At 44.1% G+C, this 25568-nt stretch overlaps 1 protein-coding gene across 1 annotated transcript; it reads left to right on the forward strand.

Moving 5' to 3' along the window:
- The first annotated feature begins 4554 nt into the window (after positions 1 to 4554).
- On the forward strand, positions 4555 to 8740 carry Rpl6 (ribosomal protein L6). Its single transcript, XM_047562870.1, has 6 exons — positions 4555 to 4791; positions 4890 to 4988; positions 5973 to 6116; positions 6747 to 6795; positions 7933 to 8117; positions 8549 to 8740. The coding sequence occupies exons 1-6, from the start codon at positions 4555 to 4557 to the stop codon at positions 8699 to 8701; spliced, it is 867 nt and encodes a 288-aa protein (XP_047418826.1). The 3' UTR covers positions 8702 to 8740.
- The last annotated feature ends 16828 nt before the right edge of the window (positions 8741 to 25568 follow it).

Here is a 25568-nt window from a genome sequence, read left to right on the forward strand (position 1 = left end):
ACGTCTTCAAGTGGGCCATTAAGGTCAGGGCTGCAAATTCTAAATCTATAAGAGCGACAGAAGTCAACAATACCTCATCAACATAATGAAACATGTCCAGTAGGCGGCTGAGTCCACTGGGCCAAGTCACTGGCCACCAAACCATCGCATGGGGTTATGCAAATAACCTGTGGCAACACTTGAAATGTCCACTGCCAAACTTTCCATGTGAAGGCAAACTGCTCCTGGCTCCCTGGGGCCAGAGCAATAGAAAAGAAAGCATTAGCCAGAGCGACAGGTTCCCAGTTGCAAAGCCGGTGGGTCCACGAGAGCAGGCACTGAGGGGACTGCTGTATGCAGGGAAGGCACCATTGTATTCAGTTCTCGATGATCCACAGTCACTCGCCAAGTGTCCTCAGGCTTCTCCACTGGCCACGCTGGAGAGTTACAGGGGCTGTGTGGGGGCCATATTATGCCTGCCTTCTCTGGTTCCAAGATAGTAGCTCCACTTTCTGCATGTCCCCTGGGAGGCCAGACTGCTTCACCATCACGGTCTTCCAGGGTTGTGGCAAGACCTGGGGCGGGTGTTTGGCAAATCCTGTCATAACCGCCTTTGCATCTCGTACACGTAGGCAGAACACAGCTCTAGGCAAGAGGGACTGTGGGATAGGAGACACAAGTACGTATATGCTCACAGGGGCAAAGGTCCTATCCCCGGTGGTAAGGACACTGGCTTTGCCTTGATTGTCTGTCCCCATAGCCATCAATATGAGCACAGGGAGCTGGGAGTTTATGCAGGTTGCCAAACACCCAGCTGCGCTGAGCTCCAGTATCCACCAAGGCGAATATCCTCTGCACATTTTTCCGGGATGGTGGATAGCAAGGTCCACACGTGGCCTTCGGCCCCCACCTGTTCCCGCAGGGCAGACATCTTGACTGGATTCCTAAATGTACTGGAACAAATTCCCTTATCCCCACGGAGGTAGCCGAGTGGTCTTTCAGCTGCACAGGACGGGCTTCTCTGCCAGTTCTCGGGTGCTGCTGCTCCCACAGGCCAAGGAGGACGGCATTAGGCTGACTATCCGTCTCCTGGCGATCCACCCCTGCTGCCAGGAGGTCCGCCCACACATAGTCCCCTTTTTTCCTTCCTTACCCTGTTTCCGGGCCCCTCTCAATCTGCCCACATTTTTTGACTGCGTCTGCTCTCGGTTTCTCCATCAGGCTACTAACTTCATTAATGGCGCGCCCAACATATGGGGCTAAAAGTAGCCATCGGGGACCCAAGAGTGGAGGGCGGAGCGCTCTGCAAAACCGCGTCTATCTGCCACTGGTAAATCTTTCATCATCTGGCCCGGTGTATTCAGATTAAATGCTGCCTGACCCGCGCCAAGCTCTCAGAGTCTCCACCACATGAGCGGAGGATCGCCATTCACGCGCAGTCTGGCAGCTCGCCGACCTCAGGCCACGCAGATCACGCGGCTGCGTAAGTCCAGTCTATCAGGATCACTGTTCCCGTGCCTCGGCAGCTCTGCAATCGCTGTCCTCCATGGGTGGTGATGATGCCAGATGCGCCATCTCCTCCGGAGAGCAAACAGTGCTGGCCAGCCCTAGAGCCCACAGTCACAAACCCATGTGGCCAGGCTCCCCAGGCAGCTGGTGAAACTGCTCACCCAAGTCCACGAATTCTGCCTGGGTCTGGCCGGTATGTAGTAACATTTGGCTCCCGGCCTGCCTGACCTCCAGGGGTCGGGGCTGCTCAAGTCTCATCTTCTGCTGCACCACAGGGTGGGCTCACAGCCGGGCGTCTCCTCAGACTCTTCTTCAGATTCCTTCCTCCTCTTTCATATACGTCAGCTTCCAAAGTGCAAATGCATGGCTCCAAGGCCTCCTGCTTCTCCTGGAGGGCCTGGAGCTGGGCAGTGTCTTGCAGAGCCTGGTGCTTTCAAAGCAGCGAGAAAAGCCCTCCCCACCTGTCTCGCTGCTTCCCAGGTAGCACTGTCTTTTAAGCAGGAACTCACTGTTTGCCTAGGTTCCTCTACGCTCCCAGGTGACCCGTCCACTGTATCCCAATTCTCCACAAGGGCCCATTTCAATAGGACTGTGGTGATCAAGTGGTACCTGGTGCCACGGGTTCCACCTCCCTTCACCTGCAGGGTCCATGCCTCTCGCACCTGTGCCAAATCTGCTGATTATGCCAATTGTCAAGTAGAATGCAAGGTTCAGGTCAGGGAAGCAAGGTTCAGGGGTCTGGCAGTTGAAAGAAAATGAGAGCCACGGTGGGAATATGGGTCATCCTGCATTCCGAGGTGGTGGTAGCCCCCAGCCAGCCCCCCGAACCATTTCCTTGCAGGTCAAACAAAGAAGGCACACGGCCAACAGGTTACATAAGTGGGTGCATGCTCACAAGTGAATGTTTATGACCTTGAGGACATACACTGAGTCAGTGTTTCTGACCTTGACTACACACTGACCATAACATAGACATTCCTGACTGTGGTCACACACTAAAAGCTAACATAGCTTGCTGGAAGCCTCAGCAGGGAAGCCTAACTATAGCCATGTTGGAGCTGCCCCAACACCACCCCTGATACTGTTGCCTTATGTCCTTATTAAGCAAAACAAAACATTGTAACCTTATGTTGGTTCCCAGTAGTACTTTGAGAATTTTACTGGTCTGTGTGCCTATTTAACAGACCTAGAGTATTGACCATCTACTGATGAGGTTTCCAGAACAGAGGCTAAAATAAAAATGTCCTAGTGCTTTCTTATCTGAGTGTGGCAGCCAAGATTGCATGGAGGAATACAAGGGAAAGCAGAGAGATATTTTTTCAAACTCAGAAATAACCTTGTAACTGGGCGAGATGGTGCACATGTGTAATCCCAGCAACTTGGGAAGCTGACACAGGAGGATCACAAATTGAAGGCCAGACTCAGCAATTTAGCAAAGTTCTAAGCAATTTACTGAGACCCTCCCTCAAAACAAACAGACAATAAAGGGCTTGGGATATGATAAAATCCCAATGATAAAATCTCAGTGATAAAATGCCCCTGGGTTCAATCCCTGCAAAAGAGTTGGGGTTGGGGATGTAGCTCAGTGGTGGAGCACTTGCCTAGCACATGTGAGGCACTAAGTTCTATCCTCAGCACCACATAAAAATAAATAAATAAATAATAAAGATATTGTGTCCATCTATAACTAAGGATATTATAAAAAAAAAAAAGTTTCAAGGTGGCACACGCCTGTAATCCCAGTGACTCTGGAGGATGAGGCAGGAGGATTGAGAGTTCAAAGCCAGCCTCAGCAACTTTAAGAGGTCCTAAGCAACTCAGTAAGGCCCTGTCTCTAAATAAAATACAAAAAAAAGGCGAGGGAGGGGGGCTGGGGATGTGACTTAGTGCCCCTGAATTCACTTCATGATTAAAAAAAAAATGTTAAGACTTAAAATTTAAAAATAATTGACTGACATTGAAATGAAACACTATAGGGCAAAATGTTATTACCTTCACTTTTTTTTCATTTTAATATATTACTAGGAAGTTTGTTGTATGTTATGTTCACTTCTTCATAGGAAAAATAGTTCCCAGTACAAGACTTATTTGTATTTCCCAAGAAACAGGAGAAACTACATTTCCCATGATGCCTCAGGACAGGAAGGAAGTGAGACGAGACAGTTCCCGTCATGGCATATAGACCGGAAACCGGGTACTTAGTTCTCTTTCCCATCTTGCAAGGTAAGAAGGGCGGTCTTCTCTGTACGACTTGATTTCAAGACTCAATCCTTCGCCATCCGGTACTTGAAGACGTTAAGTCAACACCTACGAGGGTCGGGCATGCTCAGGGTCAACTGAGAGGCCTTCCAGATGCTTTTATTTCTTTGACCCGGATTGGCGGCGGGCAGCGAAGAGTGAGGTGGAATGTGTGGAGGCACCGGCTGCCCGCTACCTTCTTGGGCTGGGGAACAGGCCCTCCGTGGGGTGCCGTAGCGAGCTGGTGGGACCAGAGGGACGGGGCGACGGCGTGCTCTCCGGCATCCTGAGCCGGGGTTACAGAATATGCTACTGAGCTTGTCGCAGCCACGTTGAGGTTTGAGGCTGAAGCCAGTCCCTCTCCGGTCTCCCTTCGTCCCCGACCGGAAGTCGCCTCTTGGTCGTGGAGCTTACGGAAAAGACCGAGTGTGGTCAAATTGTTTCCCTAAACCGAATTTGTTGAATGAGTTAGGAGGAGAGATTCTGAAAGCAATCGATTTCAAGTTCTATACTCACTGCTTCTGAACTTGGCAAGTTCTGTTGAAGACGCTCTGTTAAGTTTTTAAACTTACAAAACAGGAAAACTAAGTTAAGTCCCTCTGGATATTTAGCAAAAACCTAACCGGTGTAAGAGACTTGCAAATTTTCAAGTTTAGTCTGTTGTCAGGGGGACTCTAATATGGTTTAGTGTGGAGTTGGGGAAGAACGCCAATATCTTAAGGGGGAAGGTTTGTAGAAGGGAAACCCAGCCCGTCTATGTACAGTTTTAATATTGCCTTGTTATGGGGTGATTGGTGAAGTGCCTTTTTGTGTGTCTGTGTGTGGTAGATGGCGGGTGAAAAGGCTGAGAAACCCGACGCTAAGGAGAAGAAACCTGGAGCCAAGAAGGATGATGCTGTTGACAAGGTTAAAAAGGGAGACCCTAAGGATAAGAAACCCAAGAAAGGGAAACCCCACTGCAGCCGAAACCCTGTCCTGGTTAGAGGAATCGGCAGATACTCCCGGTCTGCTATGTATTCCCGAAAGGCCATGTACAAGAGGAAGTACTCGGCTGCTAAATCCAAGGTAAGGGGAGAAGAAAACCAATAACCTTTATGTCTCAGCCGCCTTTGTTTGCCTCTGATTTTTTTTTTTTTTTTTTTTGGATCCATTTGTCTTTGTAGGTTGAGAAGAAGAAGAAGGAGAAAGTTCTTGCTACTGTCACAAAACCAGTCGGTGGTGACAAGAACGGTGGAACCCGAGTGGTTAAGCTTCGCAAAATGGTAAGATTTGGAGAAGGCTGTGAAATGGAATTTTTAGATTAATCTTGAAAATTTGACAATGTTCTTGTGCACTTTTAAGTTTCTGTTTACCAGAGGATCGCTAGTTGATTAAAGGTCCTGGTTTTGCAAAGTTGTCTTTAAAACGTTTACTGCTTTATCTAATGTAAGTCGAGTGACTTCTCCGAGCTTTGTTTCTATTTGGTTTGCAGTGAAAGTGAGACAGTGCATTGATGACATGGTATTAGAAGTAAATTACTTGTACTGAAGATGTACTTAAGTGGTAGGGCTCTTGCCTAGCATGCACAAAGCCCTGGTTTTGGTCCCAAGCACTGCAAAGAAAAAAAATGTGAGCTGTCAGGTTTTTTGATTGTTTTTTAATGTTTTTTATATATACTTGTCAGTTGTAGATGGACACAATGCCTTTATCTTGTTTGTTCACTTTTTATGTGGTGCTGAGGATCAAACCCAGGGCCTCATGTGCCAGGCAAGTGCTCCACCTCTGAGCCACAACCCCCACCCGAGCTGTCGTTCTTAATAGTCTTGTTTTTATAATAAATGAACTGACAGTCTTAATGCCTGGTTTTGTGTGATTTGTTTCCCTTTGTGAATAAAAGAGGAGTGAGACCTGTTGCCATGAGGATGTGTCATATTTGATTTCAACTGGAAAACAAGCCAGTTCTCCCACCTGTGTTAGTTGGGCTTTCCCGCTCTTCGTATCTGTAAAACAGTATGTCCAAAATGCTTTTCTGAAGGCATTTGTATTAGAGGTCAGTGACTCTAGAAAAGTGGGAAAGCTTGAATGAGCCAGGCTCCCATGTAGCTGTGTAAAGGTAGCTTGCCATGTCATCTCTGAAGTTAAGGTCACCTGCTTGGGGCTTTCAAATTAGTGAGAAGACAATAGCAAAGGTTCCGTGATACCCGCTTTGGCTCTACTGGTCTAAATAGTAGTTTGCTTCAGTAAGTGGAGTCCATGACCGTCTCTAGCCTAGATACTATCCGACTGAAGATGTGCCACGAAAGCTGTTGAGCCACGGCAAAAAGCCCTTCAGTCAGCATGTCCGAAAACTGCGAGCCAGCATCACTCCGGGAACCATCTTGATCATCCTCACTGGGCGCCACAGAGGCAAGGTAAGCGGGGTGCCTCAGTTTGTGTGTCTTCGCTGCAGTTTCCTGAAGTGCTTGAACATAATGTGTTTGTGCTATGGTGTAGGATTCCTTTGTTATGTGGTTGGAGGGGGTATCTTGGAGGGAAAATGATCCATCATGTAAAGCCACCCAGTCCCTCAACTAACTAGCAGAGCATTTTAGGAGAGAGGTGGTCTTGTGTGCTGTTCATAGTTTTTCCTGCGTTCTTCACCTAATATAAACATTTCTTCTTTGAAATAGTAAGTTTCATTCGTAATACATAGTTTTTAAAAATTTTTTCCTAGTTATTGATGGATCTTATTTATATGTATGCAGCGCTGAGGATCAAACCCAGAGCCTCACACGCGTGCTAGGCAAGCACTTTAACACTGAGCTACAACTCCAGCCCTGTAACCACTTCTTGTTCTTGGTTGTGTCATTACAAATAGCACATACCCATTTGCTTGAAAATGGGTTTGTACTTACTTCCTTAGTTAGCCTAGAGTGATTGCTTCCAGAATTGCTGAACCTTAGATGTGTGGAAATTTCCTTTACCGAATTCGATGGCCTGTGATGTGATTACTTCAGAAGTCAGTTTTTAATGGCAGAAAATATTTTTTGTTTAACTAACAGAGAGTAGTTTTCCTGAAGCAGCTGAGCAGTGGCTTGCTACTTGTGACAGGTAAGAAAATCTGTAGATTTTTATATTCTCTGAAACTTAGATTTCAAAACATTTGTAATATACACATTTCTATTGTTTATGCTGATGTTTCTTAATGTTAAGCTTCTGATCCCCATTTCATTGCCTTATACATGTGGATTAAAGGAGGCAGGTTTTTGTTTGTTGTTTTTTTTGGTACTGGGGATTGAACCCGGGGCCTGTGCTTGCGAGGTAAGCACTCTACCAACTGAGCTACATCCCCAGCCCAAGGAGGCAGGTATTTTAAGTTTTTGTAACAACATATCAAATAACTGTCATCTAAAATACCACTGGGCACAGTGGTACATGTTGTAATCCCAGAGGTTTGGGAGGCTGAGACAGGAGAATCATGAGTTCAAAGTCAGCCTCAACAGCTTGGCAAGGCCCTGAGCACCTAATTGAGACCTTGTATAAGTCAGGCTTCGTCGTGCACCTGTAATCCCAGTGGCTCTGAAGGCTGAGGCAGGAAGATCGCAAGTTTAAAGTCAGTCTCAGCAACTTATCCAGGCACTTGGCAACTCAGTGAGACCCTGTCTCTAATAAAATATTTTAAAAGGACTGGGGATGTGGCTCAGTGGTTAAGTGCCCCTGAGTTCAATCTGTGGTACCAAAATAAAACAAAACACAGAATGATTGGTGACGGGCTCTAAGGAAATTATCCTGCATAATCTTGTAATTGGTCTGTCACTTGGCATTGGGATGGAGTCTGTAAACAGTTGAGAAGCGAATTGTTCATACCAAGCAGTCATTACTCTATAGCGACCCATGATTTTGATCAGCCTATATAAGTAAGTAATGAGTCTTTCCAGTCTGGGTCACTTGAAAAGATTTGAGGGGGCAAAGGTCCTGGACGAACCGATCTTGGAACATTCTAGATTCTGGTACAGTTTAGAATTTTTATTTATTTATTTATTTTTTTTAATTTTATTTTTATTTTATTTATTTTTTATTTATTTATTTTTATTATTGTACACAAATGGGATACATGTTGTTTCTCTGTTTACATGGCATAAAGGCATACCATTTGTGTCAGTTTAGAATTTTTCTAAATCAGGGTTAATGCCAGCTTAAACTCAGTTCTTAAGTAATTTCCCTTGTACCTTTCTAATTTTTCCTTAGGGCCTCTTTCCCTTAATCGAGTTCCTCTGCGTAGAACACACCAGAAATTTGTTATTGCCACCTCCACAAAGATAGATATCAGCAACGTGAAAATCCCAAAACACCTTACTGATGCTTACTTCAAGAAGAAGAAGTTGAGGAAGCCCAGACACCAGGAAGGTGAAATCTTCGACACAGAGAAAGAGGTGGGTTCTATTCTGTTGTCGCCTGTGAAGCACCTGTAGTGGGGAGGGAAATACAGGGTTTAAGCATTGTTAAACAGAAAGGAGAAAAATAACTGAACGATGAGGCCTGTCTGTGAAATACTTCACTTCGTGTGATTCCAGATTCTTGTAAACTCTGTAGTTATCCTGGGGCTGGAAGCTCAACTCAGAATTCCTGTTTTAGGGAACCCTTCAGGAGTTACTACTACTGCTGTACCATAGAGACAGGGGTAAGAACCACAGTTGTTAGGGAAAATACAGATGGTATTTCACAGCTCTAAGACAAGGGTTATCAACACGGCCTATCATGGTGCTTGGCAGTGTTCTTATAAATTTGTGAGAGTGTTCTTTATTTGACTGAATAGCTTGGTACTTGTGCCTTTTTTTAAATGCCTGATCTTCTCTTTTTTTAGAAATACGAGATTACAGAGCAGCGCAAGGTTGATCAGAAAGCTGTGGACTCACAAATTTTACCCAAAATCAAAGCTATTCCTCAGCTCCAGGGCTACATGCGATCTGTTTTTGCTCTAACAAATGGAATTTACCCTCACAAATTGGTGTTCTAAATTTCTTACCAAGAACCTAATTAAACAACTGATACATTTTGTTTGTGTCCTTTTTATTTTATTGTCATTACTTTGGTCTTTAAACAAATTCTAACCTTCCTGGAGGCCTGGTGTGACCCTGCTGGTGTAATGGGGTTTGCCTCTGATGTCGGGTGGGATTGGAAGAGAGCTCCTCTCCTTGAACAGTGGACTGCACCCATCAAGCCTTGGGTGAGCACTCTTGGCTTCAGATTTGCGCTTGGCGTCTGGCTTCTTAGATTCCTCACCAACCTCTACCAGTGTAACTCACATGACTGATCAGCCCTGAATGGCAATACTAAACCACACGCCATAAGAAGCTGCAGTTACCACACATCCATCTGCCTCCTGCTCAACTCCCAGCGCCTCAGCCATAATAGTCTTAACGTGTGTCTACAATCCAAACAGCCAATGAGTCTAATTACTCTTACAGCCAAGAAAGTATATGCTATATATACTGCTGAAGAGTTGAGAGCTTTTGATTATTCTACAAAAAAAGGTCCATCTTTTTTGCTCCCTGGTGTGGTGTTCCATCCTGTGGATGTTCGATGTTCCGTAATTTGTGGTTATATAAATGTTGCAGTAAAACAACCGGGAGTGTGATAGAGAGAGGCAAATTCCCCAGTGATTATTTTTTGCTGGATCAAAGGATTTCTGCATTTTTACTTTGGTAGATGGTCTCAAACTACCCTCTAGTTGTAAGTTTATATGCCTGGTAATGTATTAGAATAACGGCCTAAATCAGTTTTTAACAATTCTGTGAAAGCACCACCAAGAGAATTTCCATTGCCTCATAAGCTTCCTTCAGGTTATTTTTAAGTCAGCCGTTAACTCCTGGAAACCACTGATCAAATTTCAACACAAAATGTTTGCCTTTTCTAGAATGTCATTAAGTGCAGCTTTTTGAGCCTGGCCTCTCTAATAGCTAAGATCATAGTTCAGTAATTCTTTTTATTATCAACTAGTGTTCCAATGTATTGATGTATCAATGCATCCTCAAATTCACCCTTTGAAAGGCATTTGGGATGTTTACAATAATTGATCATGAATAAAGACAACATTCACATATGTGTTCTATGGACATGTTTTTCTCTGGGCTGAATATTTAGGAAAGAATATTTATAAAATTGATAGTTTATTTTGCAGTGCTGGGGATCCAGTTCAGGGCCTCCTGCATGCTTGACAATTGTTCCAACATGGAGCTACATACCCAGCCCAAATGTGCAGTATTTTCATTTTCTAAAAAATGGAATGAATTATTCACAAAAGTGGTCACAAGGAGTCTTGCCACTAAACCAGTGATCCACAAACTGATTTATAGAGAAAAAGGTTTTGTTTTGTTTTGTTTTTTACTTCAAGTTCTGAAGGTCCAAAAGCAAAGAGCCACTGCCAACATGGTCTGGAGGTGGTGCAGGGTATCACATGGTTGGAGAGCTACACACAGGTATATGCCCTGGTCTCCCCCAACCCATCTCTATGCTGTTGAAGATCCAGCCCAGGGGCTGGGTTTGTGGCTCAGTGGTAGAGCACTTGCCTAGCATGTGTGAGGCACTGGGTTCGATTCTCAGCTCCACATATAAATAAGTGAATAAAATGAAGGTCTATTAACATCTTTAAAAAAAAAAAAAAATACAGCCCAGGGCCTCACACAAACTAGGCAAGCCCTCTACTATTGAACTATGGGCCAACCATTCCTCTTCCTACAATGCCACCAGTATTTAATCTTTGGGACTCTTACCCATTCCTATCCCTCCGCCCTTCCCTTTATTCCCCGTTGTCTATCCAATGAACTTCTATTCTTCCCTCTTCTCCCCACCCCCAACCCTGCCACCTTATTGTGTGTCAGCATCTGCATATCAGAACATTTGGCCTTTTGGGATTGGCTTATTTCACTTAGCATGATAGTCTCCAGTTCCATTTACTGGCAAATGCCATAATTTTATTCTTTTTTTATAGCTGAGTAATATTCCATTGTGAGACTCTTGTTCTACTCACTTCCCCTAAACATAGTTGTCCAAGCTGGCCATCAATTTGCCTACTCCTGCCTAAGCCTCCCAGGTCACTGATTAAAGGTGAGTGCCACTGTGCCCAACTGTTTCCATTTCACCCTCTTAATTCCTCACAATAGATATTAAACTCCAACATGAGTTTTGATTTTGGTTGCTAGGGATTGACCTCAGGTATGCTTTACTACTGAGCTACCTCCCCAGTCCTTTTTGAGATAGGATCTTGCTAATTGCTTTTAGGGCTTTGCTAATTTGCTGAGACTGGCCTTGAAATTGCGATCCTCCTGCCTCAGCCTCCTGAGTAACTGGGACTACAAGCACATGCCATTGTGCTTGACTTATATTTTATTTATTATTTGTAGTACTGGGAATTGAACCCAGGGCTGCTTTACCACTGAGCTACTTCCCCCAGTAAGCTGGTCTTGCTAAATTGCAGAGACTGACCTTGAACTTTTGATCCTCCTGTCTTTGCCTCCAGAGTTGCTAGAATTACACGCATGGACAACCTTGCCTTGCCTGGCTTACATTTGTTTTTGTTTTTGTTTTTGTTTTTGCGGTACTGGGGATCGAACTCAGGGCCTTGTGCTTGCAAGGCAAGCACTCTACCAGCTGAGCTATCTCCCCAGCCCTACATTTGTTTTTTAAAGAAGTATATGTATAGTTTTATAAATTTATGGGAATACACATACATAAACCAAAAGTTAAAAAGGAATACAATTTACCCAAATGAGTTTGGAAACATTCACACAAAAACCTACACACAAATGTTTTTAGAAACCTTACTCATAACTGCCAAAACTTGCAAGCAACCAAGATGTCCTTCAACAGGTGAATGCCTAAACAAACTGGTACATCCATATAATGAAATATTTAGTGATAAAAAAAGTGAGCTATAGAGTCACGAAAATGCATAAGAGGAACCTTAGACACACACAGCTGAGGGAAGGAAACCAAACTAAAAATGATACCTATTATGTGGGTCGAACTGTCCGGTGTCCGGGCCGGGATGTCGCTCAGTGGTACAGTGCTGGCCGCGCATGTGCTAAGCCCTAGGTTTAATCCCCAGTACCACAAAAGAAATCATCGTCATCATCAAAATTCAGAACCAATTATATGACACCCTAGGAAAAGCAAAACTAGGAAGAGAGTAAAAAGAACAGCGGTTGCTAGAGATTGGGGTCAAGAAATAGAATGAAACAGTGAGGACAAGCAAGTGGATAAATTATATTGCATGATACCACAGTGAGAGATACGTGTCATTATATGTTTGTCAAAAAGCACAGAATATATATAACGAATAGCCCTGATGTCAACTATGGACTTCAGTAAGAAGTCAACATTTGCTCATCAAGTAAAACAAAGGTGCCGCACTAACACGAGATGCTAACTATAGAGGAAATGGGGGGATTTTGAAAGGTATGTAAGAATTCTGCAGCTCTCACTGAATTTTTTTGTAAATCTAAAACCACTCAAAAATTAATGTCACGCCGGGCGTGGTGGCACAGGTCTTTATTCCCAGCGGCTTGGGGAGTCTGAGGCAGGAGGATAGTGAGTTCAAAGCCAGCCTCAGCAATTTTGCAAGGCCCTAAGCAACTTAGTGAGATCCTGTCCCAAAATAAAAACCAGGGCTGGGGCTGGGGCTCAGTGGTAGAGTGCTTGCCTAGCACATGTAAGACCCTGGGTTCCATCCTCAGCACCACATTAAAAAACAAATAAATAATGTAAAGGTATTGTGTCCATCTACAACAACAACAACAAAAAAATTTTAAAGGGGTGGGGATGTGGCTCAGTGGCTAAGCAACCCTGGTTGCAATCCCTGGTACCAAAATAAATAAATAAATAAATAAAATTAAGTCTATTGGATTAGGGGTACATAGCTCAGTGGCAGAGCTCAGCATGCTCCCCACCACACACATACAAAAATCAGCGTCTATATCTAATCCCCTCCCAAAAAGTGTCTGGAAGGGTCCTTAGAACTCTTCCAGAATCAAGCCTGTAGATGGGGAGATTACGTTCAGAGAAGCCAAGATTCATCCAAGGTACCCACAGACTTAGTAATTAATGGCACAGGAGTAGAGACCATGACTCCTGCAGAGCTGCTTTCTGTCCCAACACCAGACAGGAAAAGCACAGAGAAAACAGCATCTGACGACTTTGACAATGAGAACAGTTTGAGAGGAAGAAGAGCCCCAAGGGGAGACGGCCCAGTTGCTCCCGCCGGAGATCCAAAGAGCTTCGACAGTCAGACCCTGCTTTGGGAGCAGGGCGTACAGATGCACCGCAAAGGTGGGTTAAAGGGAACCCTCTTACCAGTGCCAGGAAAAGACTAAATTACAAAATAACTGTTTCTATTTAATATTATGTTCTCATGGCGCTCAAGCATCCCTTCGAAAGGGATTCTGTGCACTATGTAAAATACTGTATATTTGAAATTTTATTATCATTTATATTATAGCTATATGCGTTCATTTTAAGCTACAAAAAATCAAAATCTATTAGTTTATTTTTTAAACTTTTATTTATTTTCATTAACTTTTTTTGACAGTGATAAATATTTTTTTAATTCTTTTCAGAGTTGAGGTTGTGGCTCAGTGCTAGAGCGCTTGCCTAGCATGTGTGAGGCACTGAGTTCAATCCTCAGCACCACATAAAAACAAATAAATAAAATAAAGGTCCATCGACAACCACAACTAAAAAATATTTTTAAAACAATTCTTTTCATACATGTATATAGGGTAATCATGTCTGTCTCACAATCTACTGTCCTTCCCCTCCCCACCTCTCTAGCCCTCCCCTCACACCCCTCTGTACAATCCAAAGTTCCTTCATTCTTCCCTACCTACCCCCCATATGGATCAGCATCTGCTTATCAGTGAAAACATTCAGCCTTTGGTTTTTTGGATTTGGCTTATTTCACATAGCATGATACTATCTAGTTCCATCCATTTATGCAAATGCCATAATTTCATTCCTCTTTAAGGCTGAGTAATATTCCATTGTATATAGGTACCACATTTTCTTTATCCATTCATCTGTTGAAGGGCATCTAGGTTGGTTCCATAGTTTCACTATTGTGAATTGAGCTGCTATAAACACTAATGTGACTGTGTCACTGTAGTATGCTGATTTTAAGTCCTGTGGGTATAAACCGAGGAGTGGGATAGCTGGGTCAAATGGTGGTTCCATTCCAAGTTTTCTGAGGACTCTTCACACTGCTTTCCATAGTGGTTGCACCAATCTGCAGTCCCACCAGCAATGTATAAGTGTACCTTTTTCCCCACATCCTCATCCACACTTATTATTACTTGTATTCTTGATAATTGCCATTCTGACTGGAGTGAGATGAAATCTTAGGGCAGTTTTGATTTGCATTTCTCTAATTGCAAGAGATGATGAACATTTTTCATATGTTTGTTCATTGATTGTATTTCTTTTTCTGTGAAGTGTCTGTTCAGTTCTTAGCCCATTTGTTGATTGGGTTATTTGTTATTTGTTTTTTGCTTTTTTTGGTTGTTTTTTGAGTTCTTTATATATCTTGGAGATCTGGAGGGGTATTGTAGCTCAGTCATAGAGCATGTGTCAATTAAGGCCCTGGGTTTGATTCTCACTACTGGAAAACAAAACCAAAAAAATCACCTGTGGTCCCAGCTACTCCTGAGGCTGAAGCAGGAAGATCATTTGAGCCTAGCAGTTGGGGTGAATCTAGTCAACATGATGTGATCTCAATCAATCAATGGATAAAATTCAAAATAAAAATATATTTTTTGGAGGTCAATTGGAAATGGCATAGGGTTGAAATTTCAATGTTGGGGGTGAGGTGGACTTGGATTAGAATCTTGACTTTGCTACCTACTCAAGTCATTTTTTTGATAATCAGTTTATAATAACAATGGCAAATGCTATGATCCTGACTACAATTACGTTGTTGAGGGCCTGGCTAAGTTGCTGAGACTGGCCTTGAACTTGGAATCCTCCTGCCTCATTCTCTTCAGTTGCTAGGATTACAGAACTGTGCCACCGTGCCTGATTCTACAATAATTTTTAAAGAATTTTAATTGTGTGGGATTGTGGTGGCATATGCCACAATCCCAGTGGCTGGGGAGGCTGAGATAGGAGGATCATAAGTTTAAAACCAGCCCCAGCGACTTAGTGAGACCCTGTCTCTAAATAAAATATAAAAAAGGGCTGGGGATGTGGCTCAGTGATTAAGCACCCTCCGGTTCAAGCCCTGGTAGCAAAAATAAATAAATAAATAAATAAATTTTATTGAGGTAAACTATTCAACCCATTTCAGATGGTGTAGTTGGGTGGCATTGAGCGTATGGGCTTCCCTGTGTAACCATCACCGGGGTCTCAGAACTGTTTTTCCCCCAGTACTGGAGATTGAAGCCAAGGCTCACACATGCTAGGAGAGCCCTCTGCAACTGAGCTCATCCCCAGCCCCATCTCTAGAACTTTCTCATCATCCCAAACAGAAACTCCACCCATTAAAAATTAAGTCCCTGTTCCCTTATCCCCACCCCAGTCCCCAGTTACTACCCTTCTACTTTCCATCTCTTTTTTATTTTCTGGCATTGGGGATTGAGCCCAGGGGTGCTTGACCACTGAGCCCCATCCCCAGCCCTTTTAAAAATTTCGTTAGAGGCAGGGTCTCATTGAGTTGCCGAGACTGGCTTTGAATGAGCCTTCCTCCCACCTCAGTCACTGGAACTACAGTTGTGTGCCACGCACCCAGGCCATTAGGAAACTCTTCTGTGAGGAAGCTAAAACATGAAGGATGAGCAGGAGGTGGACAAATTAAAGAGGCAGGGAAAGGCCTTCCAGGCCAGGTGAACAGCGAATACCAAGGTCTAGAGAAAATGAAAGTCCTACAATTGTTTAACCCAGAATGGACAGAGCCAGGGTGATTTTCTGAGACCCAGAAGGGCACTGGCCTGAGAGGAGACAAAGAGGCAGGTGACAAGCAGAGGACACATGGTGAAAGAAGGTGTGGCTTGACATTTGAACTTCTCCAGCGAGGCATCTTCAAATTCGTTCGGTGCTAAAAGCTTTTACTGAGCAGCTACTTTATTCTAAGCACCATGCCAAGCATCAGGAATGAAGGGATTAAACCACAAAAATCTCAGGGGCTGACAATATCATGTATTTCACCCTTCCTGGGTCTGTGGTTGACAGCGTGGCCCTGCTCCAAAGCTGAGATGTGCAGGGTTTGGCTCCAGCCTGTGGGCTGTGGCTCAGACAGACCCTCGTGTCTCATCTGGGGGTCACCAGCTTCAGGAGCCTGTGCTTCTCCTGAACGATGCCGAACTGTCTGCAAGCAGGTTTAACCTCGCAACACATCTGCTAAAATCCCGTTGGCCAAACACGTCGAGTTTTTCACCCTTAACTTGATGACCTGTGCAAAGATTCCGATTTTCAAATAAAGTCTCATTCGCAAGTTCTAAGTAGACACACAGGTTGGGGTGAAACTATTCTTCCCGGTGCAGTCACATCACAAAAGACATGGATATATAATCTTAATAACAGAGGAAGTGAAGAATGGAGAATCAGTGCTTCCGGTCTGCCACAGAGCTACAGCCAAGGCCCAGGACAGGGAACACCGAGACAGTCTGTAGACCCCAGGTGCTTTGATATATTTGGTGGGGGGAAGGAGAGGACCGTGTGAGAAGTGACACAGTGCAACAGGGTTCCCAGCTCCTGTTCATCTTCTGGAAACACCATAGCTGGGCACAGTGGTGCACGCCTGTCAGCTGGGTGACTCAGGAGGCTGAGGCAGGAGGTTCACACATTCGAGGCCAGCCTCAACAACTTAGTGAGACCTTGTCTTAAGATAAAAAATAATGAGGGGTGGGAGGGGTGGGAGGGGTGGGGGGAAAGGGAAAATAATAACAGAATGAATCAAACATTACCCTATGTAAATTTATGATTACACAAATGGTATGCCTTTACGCCATGTACAAAAAGAGAAACAACATGTATCCCATTTGTGTACAATAATAAAAAAATAAATAAATAATAAAAAAAAGAGAAAAAAAAGATAAAAAATAATACTAATAATTTTTAAAAAGGGCTGGGAGGGTCTGGGGAGATAGCTCAATTGGTAGAGTGCTTGCTTGCCTTGCAAGCACAAGGCTCTGGGTTCAATCCCCAGCACCGCAAAAAATAAAATAAAAAAAAATAAAAAAAGGGCTGGGGATGTGGGTCAGTGGTAGAATGCCTCTGGGTTCAATCCTCAGTAGCTCCCCACCCCCCCAAAATAAACCTCACCTTATGTGGAGTCTAGAATAGAGAAAACACTGGGGAAAAATGAAAAAGTGCTAGTAACATGGATAGATCCTGAAATCTGATTGACTTATTGATTTTTATTTTTCTGTTTTTATTTTTTACAAGTTAAACAAAGCAGTTTATTGAACACGTTTATTTAAAAAAAAAAAAAAAAAAAAAAAAAAAAAAGAATGACTCACAACCCGGTAGCACAAAGCAGAAGAGTAGGACCACAGGATCGGGTGACACTTAGAAAAGAGAGGCAAGGTCCGAAAACAGCTCAACCGGTCACCAGGCCAGCTTTGCAGGTTGCAAAAGGTGTTTGTCTCATTTCCTCAGTGGGGACCTTGCTGCTGTGCTTGGCTGGGACTCTCTGTGAGTGACAAAGGAATTCTCTCAGCTAGGCTTTCCATACAAACATAGATTGCGAATGGATGTTAGTTTCCCAATAGCTTTGCGGTGGGAGGGCCCGAGAAGGAAGGTGCGTCCAGAAGACATGCAGCCACACTAACCGTGCAAGACTGTCCACCTGGAATTGTCAACGACCACCCACCACCTTTTGCTTAAGGGAATAGGACCTGAAAAGATTCTGGCCAAAGGTGACCTCCACCCAACTCACGGCCAGTCTTGTCATGTTGCAAAAATGTCCACGAGTATGCGGAAGACCATCCTCTAGGTTAAGATGGGTTGGGGCACCTGACTTCATCACACACCTCGGCTGTAACCAACCCGAGCAGATTCTCAATCAATCCGCTCCAGCCCTGGGATGTGAGAGAAGTCAGCTCTGCTTTCCTCACGCTGGACTCACTCTCCTGGTAGATATTCATGTCTCAGGGGCCTAGGGCGTAGCTAGTCCTCCATAATGTCAGGTTCCACATACTCATATTCAATCAAACTGAGCTGCAGAACATTTAGAAACAATTCCGTCTGTACTACATAAAGAGGTACATTTTCTTTGTTATTATTGCATAAGTTGTTACACAGTGTTTATGTTCTACTCTGCTTTCTATGTAATGTCCAGGTGGTTTATAATATTCAGGAGGGTGGGGGCTGGGATGGTAGCTCAGTGGTAGAGCCCTTGCCTGGCACATGTGACCTAGCACATGTGAGGCATACATCCTCGGCATCACATAAAAATGAATGAATAAAATAAAGGCACTCTGCCCATATACAACTAAATTTATTTAAAAAAATATGCAGAAGGGTGTGTATGCATTATATGCAAATACTATGCCATTTCCTATGAATGACTTAAGCATCCCTGGGTTTTGATATCTATGGGGCTCCTGTGTAGATGTTCAGAGACGGGTTTGCTGAGGGTGAGGACGACGATGCCTACCCTACCTAGCCTTACCCAGCGTGCTTACCCAGGCATCGGAGATGGAGCTCTGAAGGCACGGATCTAATTTTATTTAGGGTTGCACAGGACATATGTAGGCACATTATCTGATCAGGTTAACATGCTTGTTAAAGTATAACAGAGTCAGCCTATAGGTGAACTATACGTCGAGGGTCCAGGTAGTGTAAACAAACCAAGCATGCCTAAGCAGTTCTGCCCAGCAACAGGTCTGAGACAAAGGCCTGGGGGATGGCAAGCTCCTGCACACAGCATGAGGCAAGGCAGTGTGGGCGAGCTCACACCACAGCTTGCTGGGATGCATGACAGAACGAGGCCTCCTCTCAGCTCAAACTCAGCCTCAGCAGCTGCAGAGACCTTCATTCCATGGCGAGTCTTTACCGTGACCTCAGTTTCTCTGTCCAGACTGTTTGGCTTACTTACACTATGGTGTCAGTGACTGCTGCCAGATAAGCTTGAGGAATGTTCCCTACACTCCTGGAACCCATCCACATCGGCAGTTAAAGATTTCTGGTGATGGTGGACCTCTGCAAACCAGGTGATCTCTGGTCCAGGCCCTCAAAGCTCTGGGACTGTGTTGTCTCCAGCCACACATCTGGTCCTGGAGAAGTCAGCCTGGAGCAGGAGGGAGCAGACCTGGAACCCTCCCAAAGTGCTGGGGAGCCATGCACGGGATGGGGATTGGGTTTTACAAACTGGACAGAAAGGGTGAACCTCTCTAATTGGAGCGGGGCCCTGAGCTGCTGGAAGTTAAAATTCTGGGAATGGACACGAAGCCAGGCCGTCCTCCGACCCTGCCTGTCTACTTTCCGTGAAAACTCCATCTGCCGTACACGGGCGCCGCTCCTCCCCGCCCCTCCTGACGCAGGGGCCCTTCAGCACGGTCCCACCTCCCTCTCAGAGGCCCGGGATCATTTCTGCAGCGGCCTGGGGGTCTCCAGTTGTTAGCAAGGGAGCGTGGGCCTCAGGGTCATGAGGGTCACTTCTGTGGGCTGGCGCACACCTTGCTGTTGATTTTTATTTATTTATTTATTTTGTTGGTGGAACTGGACCCCAGGCGGGGGATATGGCTCAGCTGTCCAGTGCTTGTCCAGGATGGGTAAGGCCCTAGTTCCATCCCCAGCACTGAACGAGGGAGAGAAAAGAAACCCAGAGCCTTCCCCATGCTCTTCAAGGGCTCTGCTCCTGAGCCATACCCCAAACCCTGATTTTTATTAATTAGAACCTTAAATATGATTTTTTTTTTTTTTTTTTTTTTTTTTTTTTTTTGTGGTGCAGGGGATTAAACCCAGGGCCTTGGCCTTGTGAGGTAAGCACTTCACCAACTGAGCTCTATCCCCAGCCCAAATATGAATTTTTTATGAAAAAGAAAAAAACGATGGAAAAATAAGTAAGTTCCAGGACATAGCGTGGGAAGTTCTCAAATTTGTGAAGAAAAAGAAAGAAAAAGCCAGGAGGGTGGTGCAGGCCTGTGATCCCAGCAACTCAGTTGGCTGAGGCAGGAGGGTCACAAGTTCAAGGCCAGCCTCAGCAATTTAGTGAGGCCCTAAGCAACTCTGCGGGACCCTGTATCACGATAAAAAATAAAAAGGTCTGGGAATGTAGCTCAGTGGTAAAGTGCCCCTGGGTTCCATCCCCAGTACTGCACACACAAATCACATTGTTAGGTTGAAAAAATAATCAAGTGGGGCTGGGGTTGTGGCCCAGTGGTAGAGCGCTTGCCTAGCACATGTGAGGCACTGGGTTCAATTCTCAGCACAGCATATAAATAAATAAATTAATTAAAGGACCATGGCTAACTAGAAAAATATTTTTTAAAAAATTCATGTGTTGGGCTGGGGTGTAGCTCAGTGGTATAGCATGTGCCTAGCATGCCTGGGGCCCTCCGTTCCACACCCAGCATTGAAAAAAAAAAAATCCACGCACTGATGTTCTAACCTCTAGGTATCTTAGAATATGACCCTGTTTGGAAATAGGGTCTTTGCATAGAAAATCAAATTAAAATGAGGTCTTAGGGTGAGCCTTGACCCAATGCCCTGATGGTTTTATTAGAAGAAATTTATAAAGAGCACAATCGTATAAGAAGATACAATCTAGAGAGACAGAGGAAATAATAGCTGTGACAAGCCAAGGAGAGAGGTCTGGAGTGGATCCTTCCCTCACAGCCCTCAGAAGGAACCAACTCTGCCTGGTTTAAAGGTAGATTCTCTCATCCCTTCCTTCCTGCACTGGGGATTGGACCCAGGGCCTCTCCAACACTAGGAAACTTTACTGAGCTACAACCGGGCTGTCATTCATTTAAAGATGGTGAATCTAGGGCATAGAGAGGTGATATAACTTGTCCATGGTAACATGCGAAGGAGTTGGGACCAAACCCAGGCAGTTAATGATCCAAATACCACACACTGTATTCCACATAAATGCTCTAAGTGCTAATAATGAAGGTCGCCCATCATCCTCGAAATTCATTGAGCTAACGTAAAAGAAAAGAAAACAAGGAGAAGCAGGTTGGACCCCCACACAGAGCAGGTGCTCAGAGAATACCAAGTCAGTGGAAACCTACCATGTTTACCTTTCCTCTCCTGTAAACTCCAAGATCACGTCTCTTGCCCACTTTTCCTTTGTGGAATGACCTTTTCTTTTCCTTTTCTTTTTTTCTGGTGCTGGGGATTGAACCCAGGGTCTTGTGCGTGCTGGGCAAGGCCTCTACCATAGCATCACCCCGACACATCAGTCCTTTTCTTAATCTGTTTTTGTAGCAGAGGAATGTTAGCAATATTCCAAGCCAGAACTGGAATTTCTAGTACTGCAGTGCCGCCTTCTATGCCCACAAGAGGGCGCAGGAGGACACGGCAGCTCTCAGATCTCCATGGTGCTGATTTCTCAGAGGAAGAAGGCTGCATTTCATGCTGCTTCATCCTGGGCTTTCTCCATCCATGTGGGGGACTGTTCCTTAGTTTGGGTAATTCAGCGGAGCTCCAAGGAGAATTTCCTCTTCCTCCTTTTCGAATAGCTCTTTTCATTCATCTGATTTCCTTTTCCTGCTACCCATAGACCCACCCAACAGCCAAAATATTCTCCCTTGAAATGAAAAACTGAACAGGGCCTACCAGATCGCTCAGAAAGAAGATGTTGAGTAGGTGTGTGCATTTCCTGTTCGAGATGGTGATTAACTGGATGGGAATGATCTCCCCCACAGGTTCTGTCGTGTGTGTGTGTGTGTGTGTGTGTGTTCACCAGATGTTCCTTTGTGTTTATTTCCTTGGTGTTTTTGAAAGGCCTTAAATATTAACATAGCTGCTTTGTCTAAAACCATCCTTCAAGTTCTATTAAGGTTTATCAAGGGTCACTTATCTCCTTGCCACACTCGCATATTCCTGGTCCTGGTAAGGGTTACAGACTCATTTTAGACCGTCAGCTGGTACAGCAAAGTCAACAGAAGGGAAAGATATCACAGGATCCCAGAGGGGCCCCAGCGTGAGCCAAGACTGTCACGTCAGTAGCTGGGGCAGGATGGAGATGGTCTCCCTGGACAAGCTCGCACCCTCTTGGGGACTTACCTCCCAGGGGTGACCGAGGTCCCACCTGCTCATAGCTCTTCTTGTTTTTCCCATGCTTCCTCTCAGCTTCCGGCTGAGAGTCACGCGACCAACACATTGCCTGGCTTCTTCTTTCCCCATCTTAATTCTCTATTTGCAAATGGAAGTGTAGAAAGGACCATTGCAAAGAAGTCAGAAGTCATAGAACTTTCCTGTCTATAAGTGGGTGTTTCCTCTGTGGGTTGTCTTGACTAAATATGGTTTCTCTGCTTGACCAGGGGCTTTCTTTGTCTTCCTGGTCCATTCTAAAAATTCCCACTCCGAGGTCTTCCTTCCAGAGGGGGTTCTATAAATATGGATTCATAAGTTGCCTCATGGAGATACAGTGGCAATCATGCAGTCTGAGGACTAATTACTGTTGTTAAAATATTAAATAGCTATTCATTATGTAGTCTAAGGACCTGTAGACCTGAATTTGTGGTGTTTTCATTAATTTGAGTGAAAGACAATAGATCCTGGGCATCTTGACTCCTGACTTTTATATATAAAATTAATACCAAGCCAGGTGCAGTGTGCATGCCTGTAATTGCAGCGACTCAGAAGGCTGGGTAAGGAGGATCTCAAGTTTGAGGCCAGCCTCAGCAATTTAGTGAGACCCTGTCTCAAAATAAAAGTTACTTTTTTATTTTTAAAATTTTATTAATGTATTTGTGGTACTAAGGATTGAAACCCAGGAGCACTCCACCACTGAACATCCCCAGCCTTTTTGTTTGTTTGTTTGTTTGTTTTTTCCTGAGACATGGTCTCACTAAGTTGCCCAGGTTGACCTCAAACTTGTGATCCTCCTGCCTCTGCCTCCCAAGTAGCTGGGACTGCAGGCATGCAACCCTGCACCTGACTCCTGAAAATAATGCCTTTATTTATTGATTTTTATGTGGTGCTGAGGATGGAACCCAGTGCCTCACATGTGCTAGGCAAGCGCTCCACCACTGAGCTACAACCCCAGCCCTGAAAATGAAATTTTTAAAAGGACTGGGGATGTAGCTCAGTGATAAAGCATGGGGGTTCAATCCCCAATAATGGGGAAATAATAAAAAGCACTAGAACTTTCCTTTGAGCTCCCCACGATAGCTATTTAGAGTTTAAAATTGTGAGCAAAGGGAATGAAGTTGTTTCCTTAAAGCAAAATAAAAAGGAAACTGGGTTGTAGAATCAGGCAGACCTGGGTTCAAACCTGAACTTGATGTTTACTAGTTTTGTGGCACCGAGGGAAGTGGGTCTTGGTGGTTTCCCAGCTGAAAGTGGGGAGAAGGATGCTACCTGGCTCGGGTTATCGTTGTGGGGATTTGATGAAATAGCCATTCCTGTGTGTGTGTGTGTGTGTGTGTGTGTGTGTGTGTGTGTGTGTACTGGGAGTTGCATGCTAAGCATGGACTCTCTGACTGAGTTGCACCCCAGGTCCCTTCCATCACATTTGCCTATTTTATTGCTTTCATGGCCCTGATCTGCTCCAAACTGCTGGATTTGTTGTTTGCTTGCTTCTTGTCTCTTTCTCCCTTCAGGCTGTCAGTTCCATAAGAGAAGACTTTCCTTGGTTATCTTTGGAACCCCAAACCTCAAACAATATCATATAGCAGGGAATTAAGACATAGTTGCTGCTAGACTTGGTGGTGCACGCTTGTAATCCCAGGGATTCAGGAGGCTGAGGCAGGAGGATCGCAAGTTCAAGGCTGGCCTCAGCAACATAGTGAGACCCTGTCTTAAAATGGGGCGGGGGGGGGATGGGGAAGGACTGGGGTTGTTGCTCAGTGGTAAAGTGTCCTGGGATTAATCCCCAGTGCCAAACAAAACAAAAACAAAACAAAACAAACCCAAAAACCAAACTATATATCTATGCATTTCTACATCTATCTATCTATCTATCTATTATCTTCTAACTATAGTTAAATATGTAAGAGAGGAAGAGCCATGTCCTTTCAGATTATTTTCTACATATAGTAGAATAGCTCTACAGCTCTTTGAGGATCAGGAGTCAATTTTTCATATATTATTTCAGGTATCTGATTATCTTCATCCTATATGCCACACCTAGGGGACTAAACAAATGTTTATGGAAATAATATCATGGAAACGAAATGAACAGTCGTGAGGAGCATGAGACTGTGGTAACAGTGTAGCACCTAAGAATGATTTAATTGGGAAGGAGGCTAATTGGGAGGGAGGCCGTGCAGGGCGGAGGCAGCTTTAAGTTTGAAACTTGGTTCTGCCACTTGGTAGCCAGGTGTAGTCCTGCAGTTCTGGGCCTCAGTTCTTTAAAATATAGGGCTATTTGTGAATGCTCTGAAGGGTATTAAATTCATTTATGAATGGATGCATAAATGACTCCCAAGTGCTACTTAGATTTTTCAAATGTTAAAAAAAAAAATTCCAAAGTACAAACCACAAGTCCCCAGGCACCTTTATATATACTTTAGACTCACCTAAATGTTATCGGCAGGATACTTTCCTGGTCTTTTATTCTACACCTGAACTCATAGATGCATGTCATTTTTTTAAAAGGCAGTCATCCTATTATCTATTTTGCAGAGCAGTGGCATACACTGTAATCCCAGCTACTCAGGAGGCTGAGGCAGGAGGATCACAAGCTCAAGGCTAGTTTTAGCAACTTAATGAGATTCCGTGTCACAATGAAAAACAAAAACAGCTGGAACTCTAGCTCAGTAGTAGAGTACGCCTGGATTCAATCTCTAGTACCAATCCCCCCCAAAAAATATGTAAAAATAAATGTTTTATTGTTTTTGAGATGGGGGAGTCTCAAAAACTATGTTACCCAGGCTGGTCTTGAACTAAGGGGTTCAAGAAACCCTCTCTCCTCAGATTCCACAGAAGCTGGGACTACAGGTATGTCCCACCACAACCAACTTTAAAATTAAATTTTGCTACTTTAGTCAGATTTTTTCCATGTAGCAATTATATCATGAGCATTCACTTGTATTAATATTCTTTATAAACATTATCATGATTATTGGGGCTGGGGAGATAGCTCAGTCGGTAGAGTGCTTGCTTTGTAAGCACAAGGCCCTGAGTTCGATCCCCAGCACCCAAAAAAAAAAAAAAAAATTATCATGATTATTATCATTTCTGTGGTACTGAAAATCGAAGCCAGGAGCATTCTACCACTGGGCTACATCCCCAGCAACACCCCATATTTTAAAAAATTTTGCAACAGGGTTTCACTAAATTGCCCAGGCTGGCCTGGAACTTGCTGTTCTGCCTCTGCCTCCTGAGAAGATGGGATTACAGGTATGTACCACTGTGCCAGGTCATAAGCATTGTTTTGAATGGTTTCATGATATTTCATCTTATTGACATATATTTCAGTTAATCAATCCCACATTTAAAATAATTAAAAATTTTCCTCTTAAAAACAATACCAAGGATGATCTTCTCTCTGAGACTATTTACTCCCTCCCTTAAAGATGTTTTCCTCTGTCCTGTAATACACTCTGCTATACTTTAAAGAAAAACAAAAACCATACCGAGCTGCATATCCGTGTATATACACCCTTGACCATGTGTTTAGTTCCTTCAGACAACTTCCTCAAAGTTCAATTACTGGATCAAAGGGCAGGCACCTTAATATTTTTGTTGTTGTTTTTAAGTAATAAAAGTATAGAAGTAAT

Source organism: Sciurus carolinensis, chromosome 8 (assembly GCF_902686445.1).
Source record: "Sciurus carolinensis chromosome 8, mSciCar1.2, whole genome shotgun sequence".
NCBI lineage: Eukaryota > Metazoa > Chordata > Mammalia > Rodentia > Sciuridae > Sciurus > Sciurus carolinensis.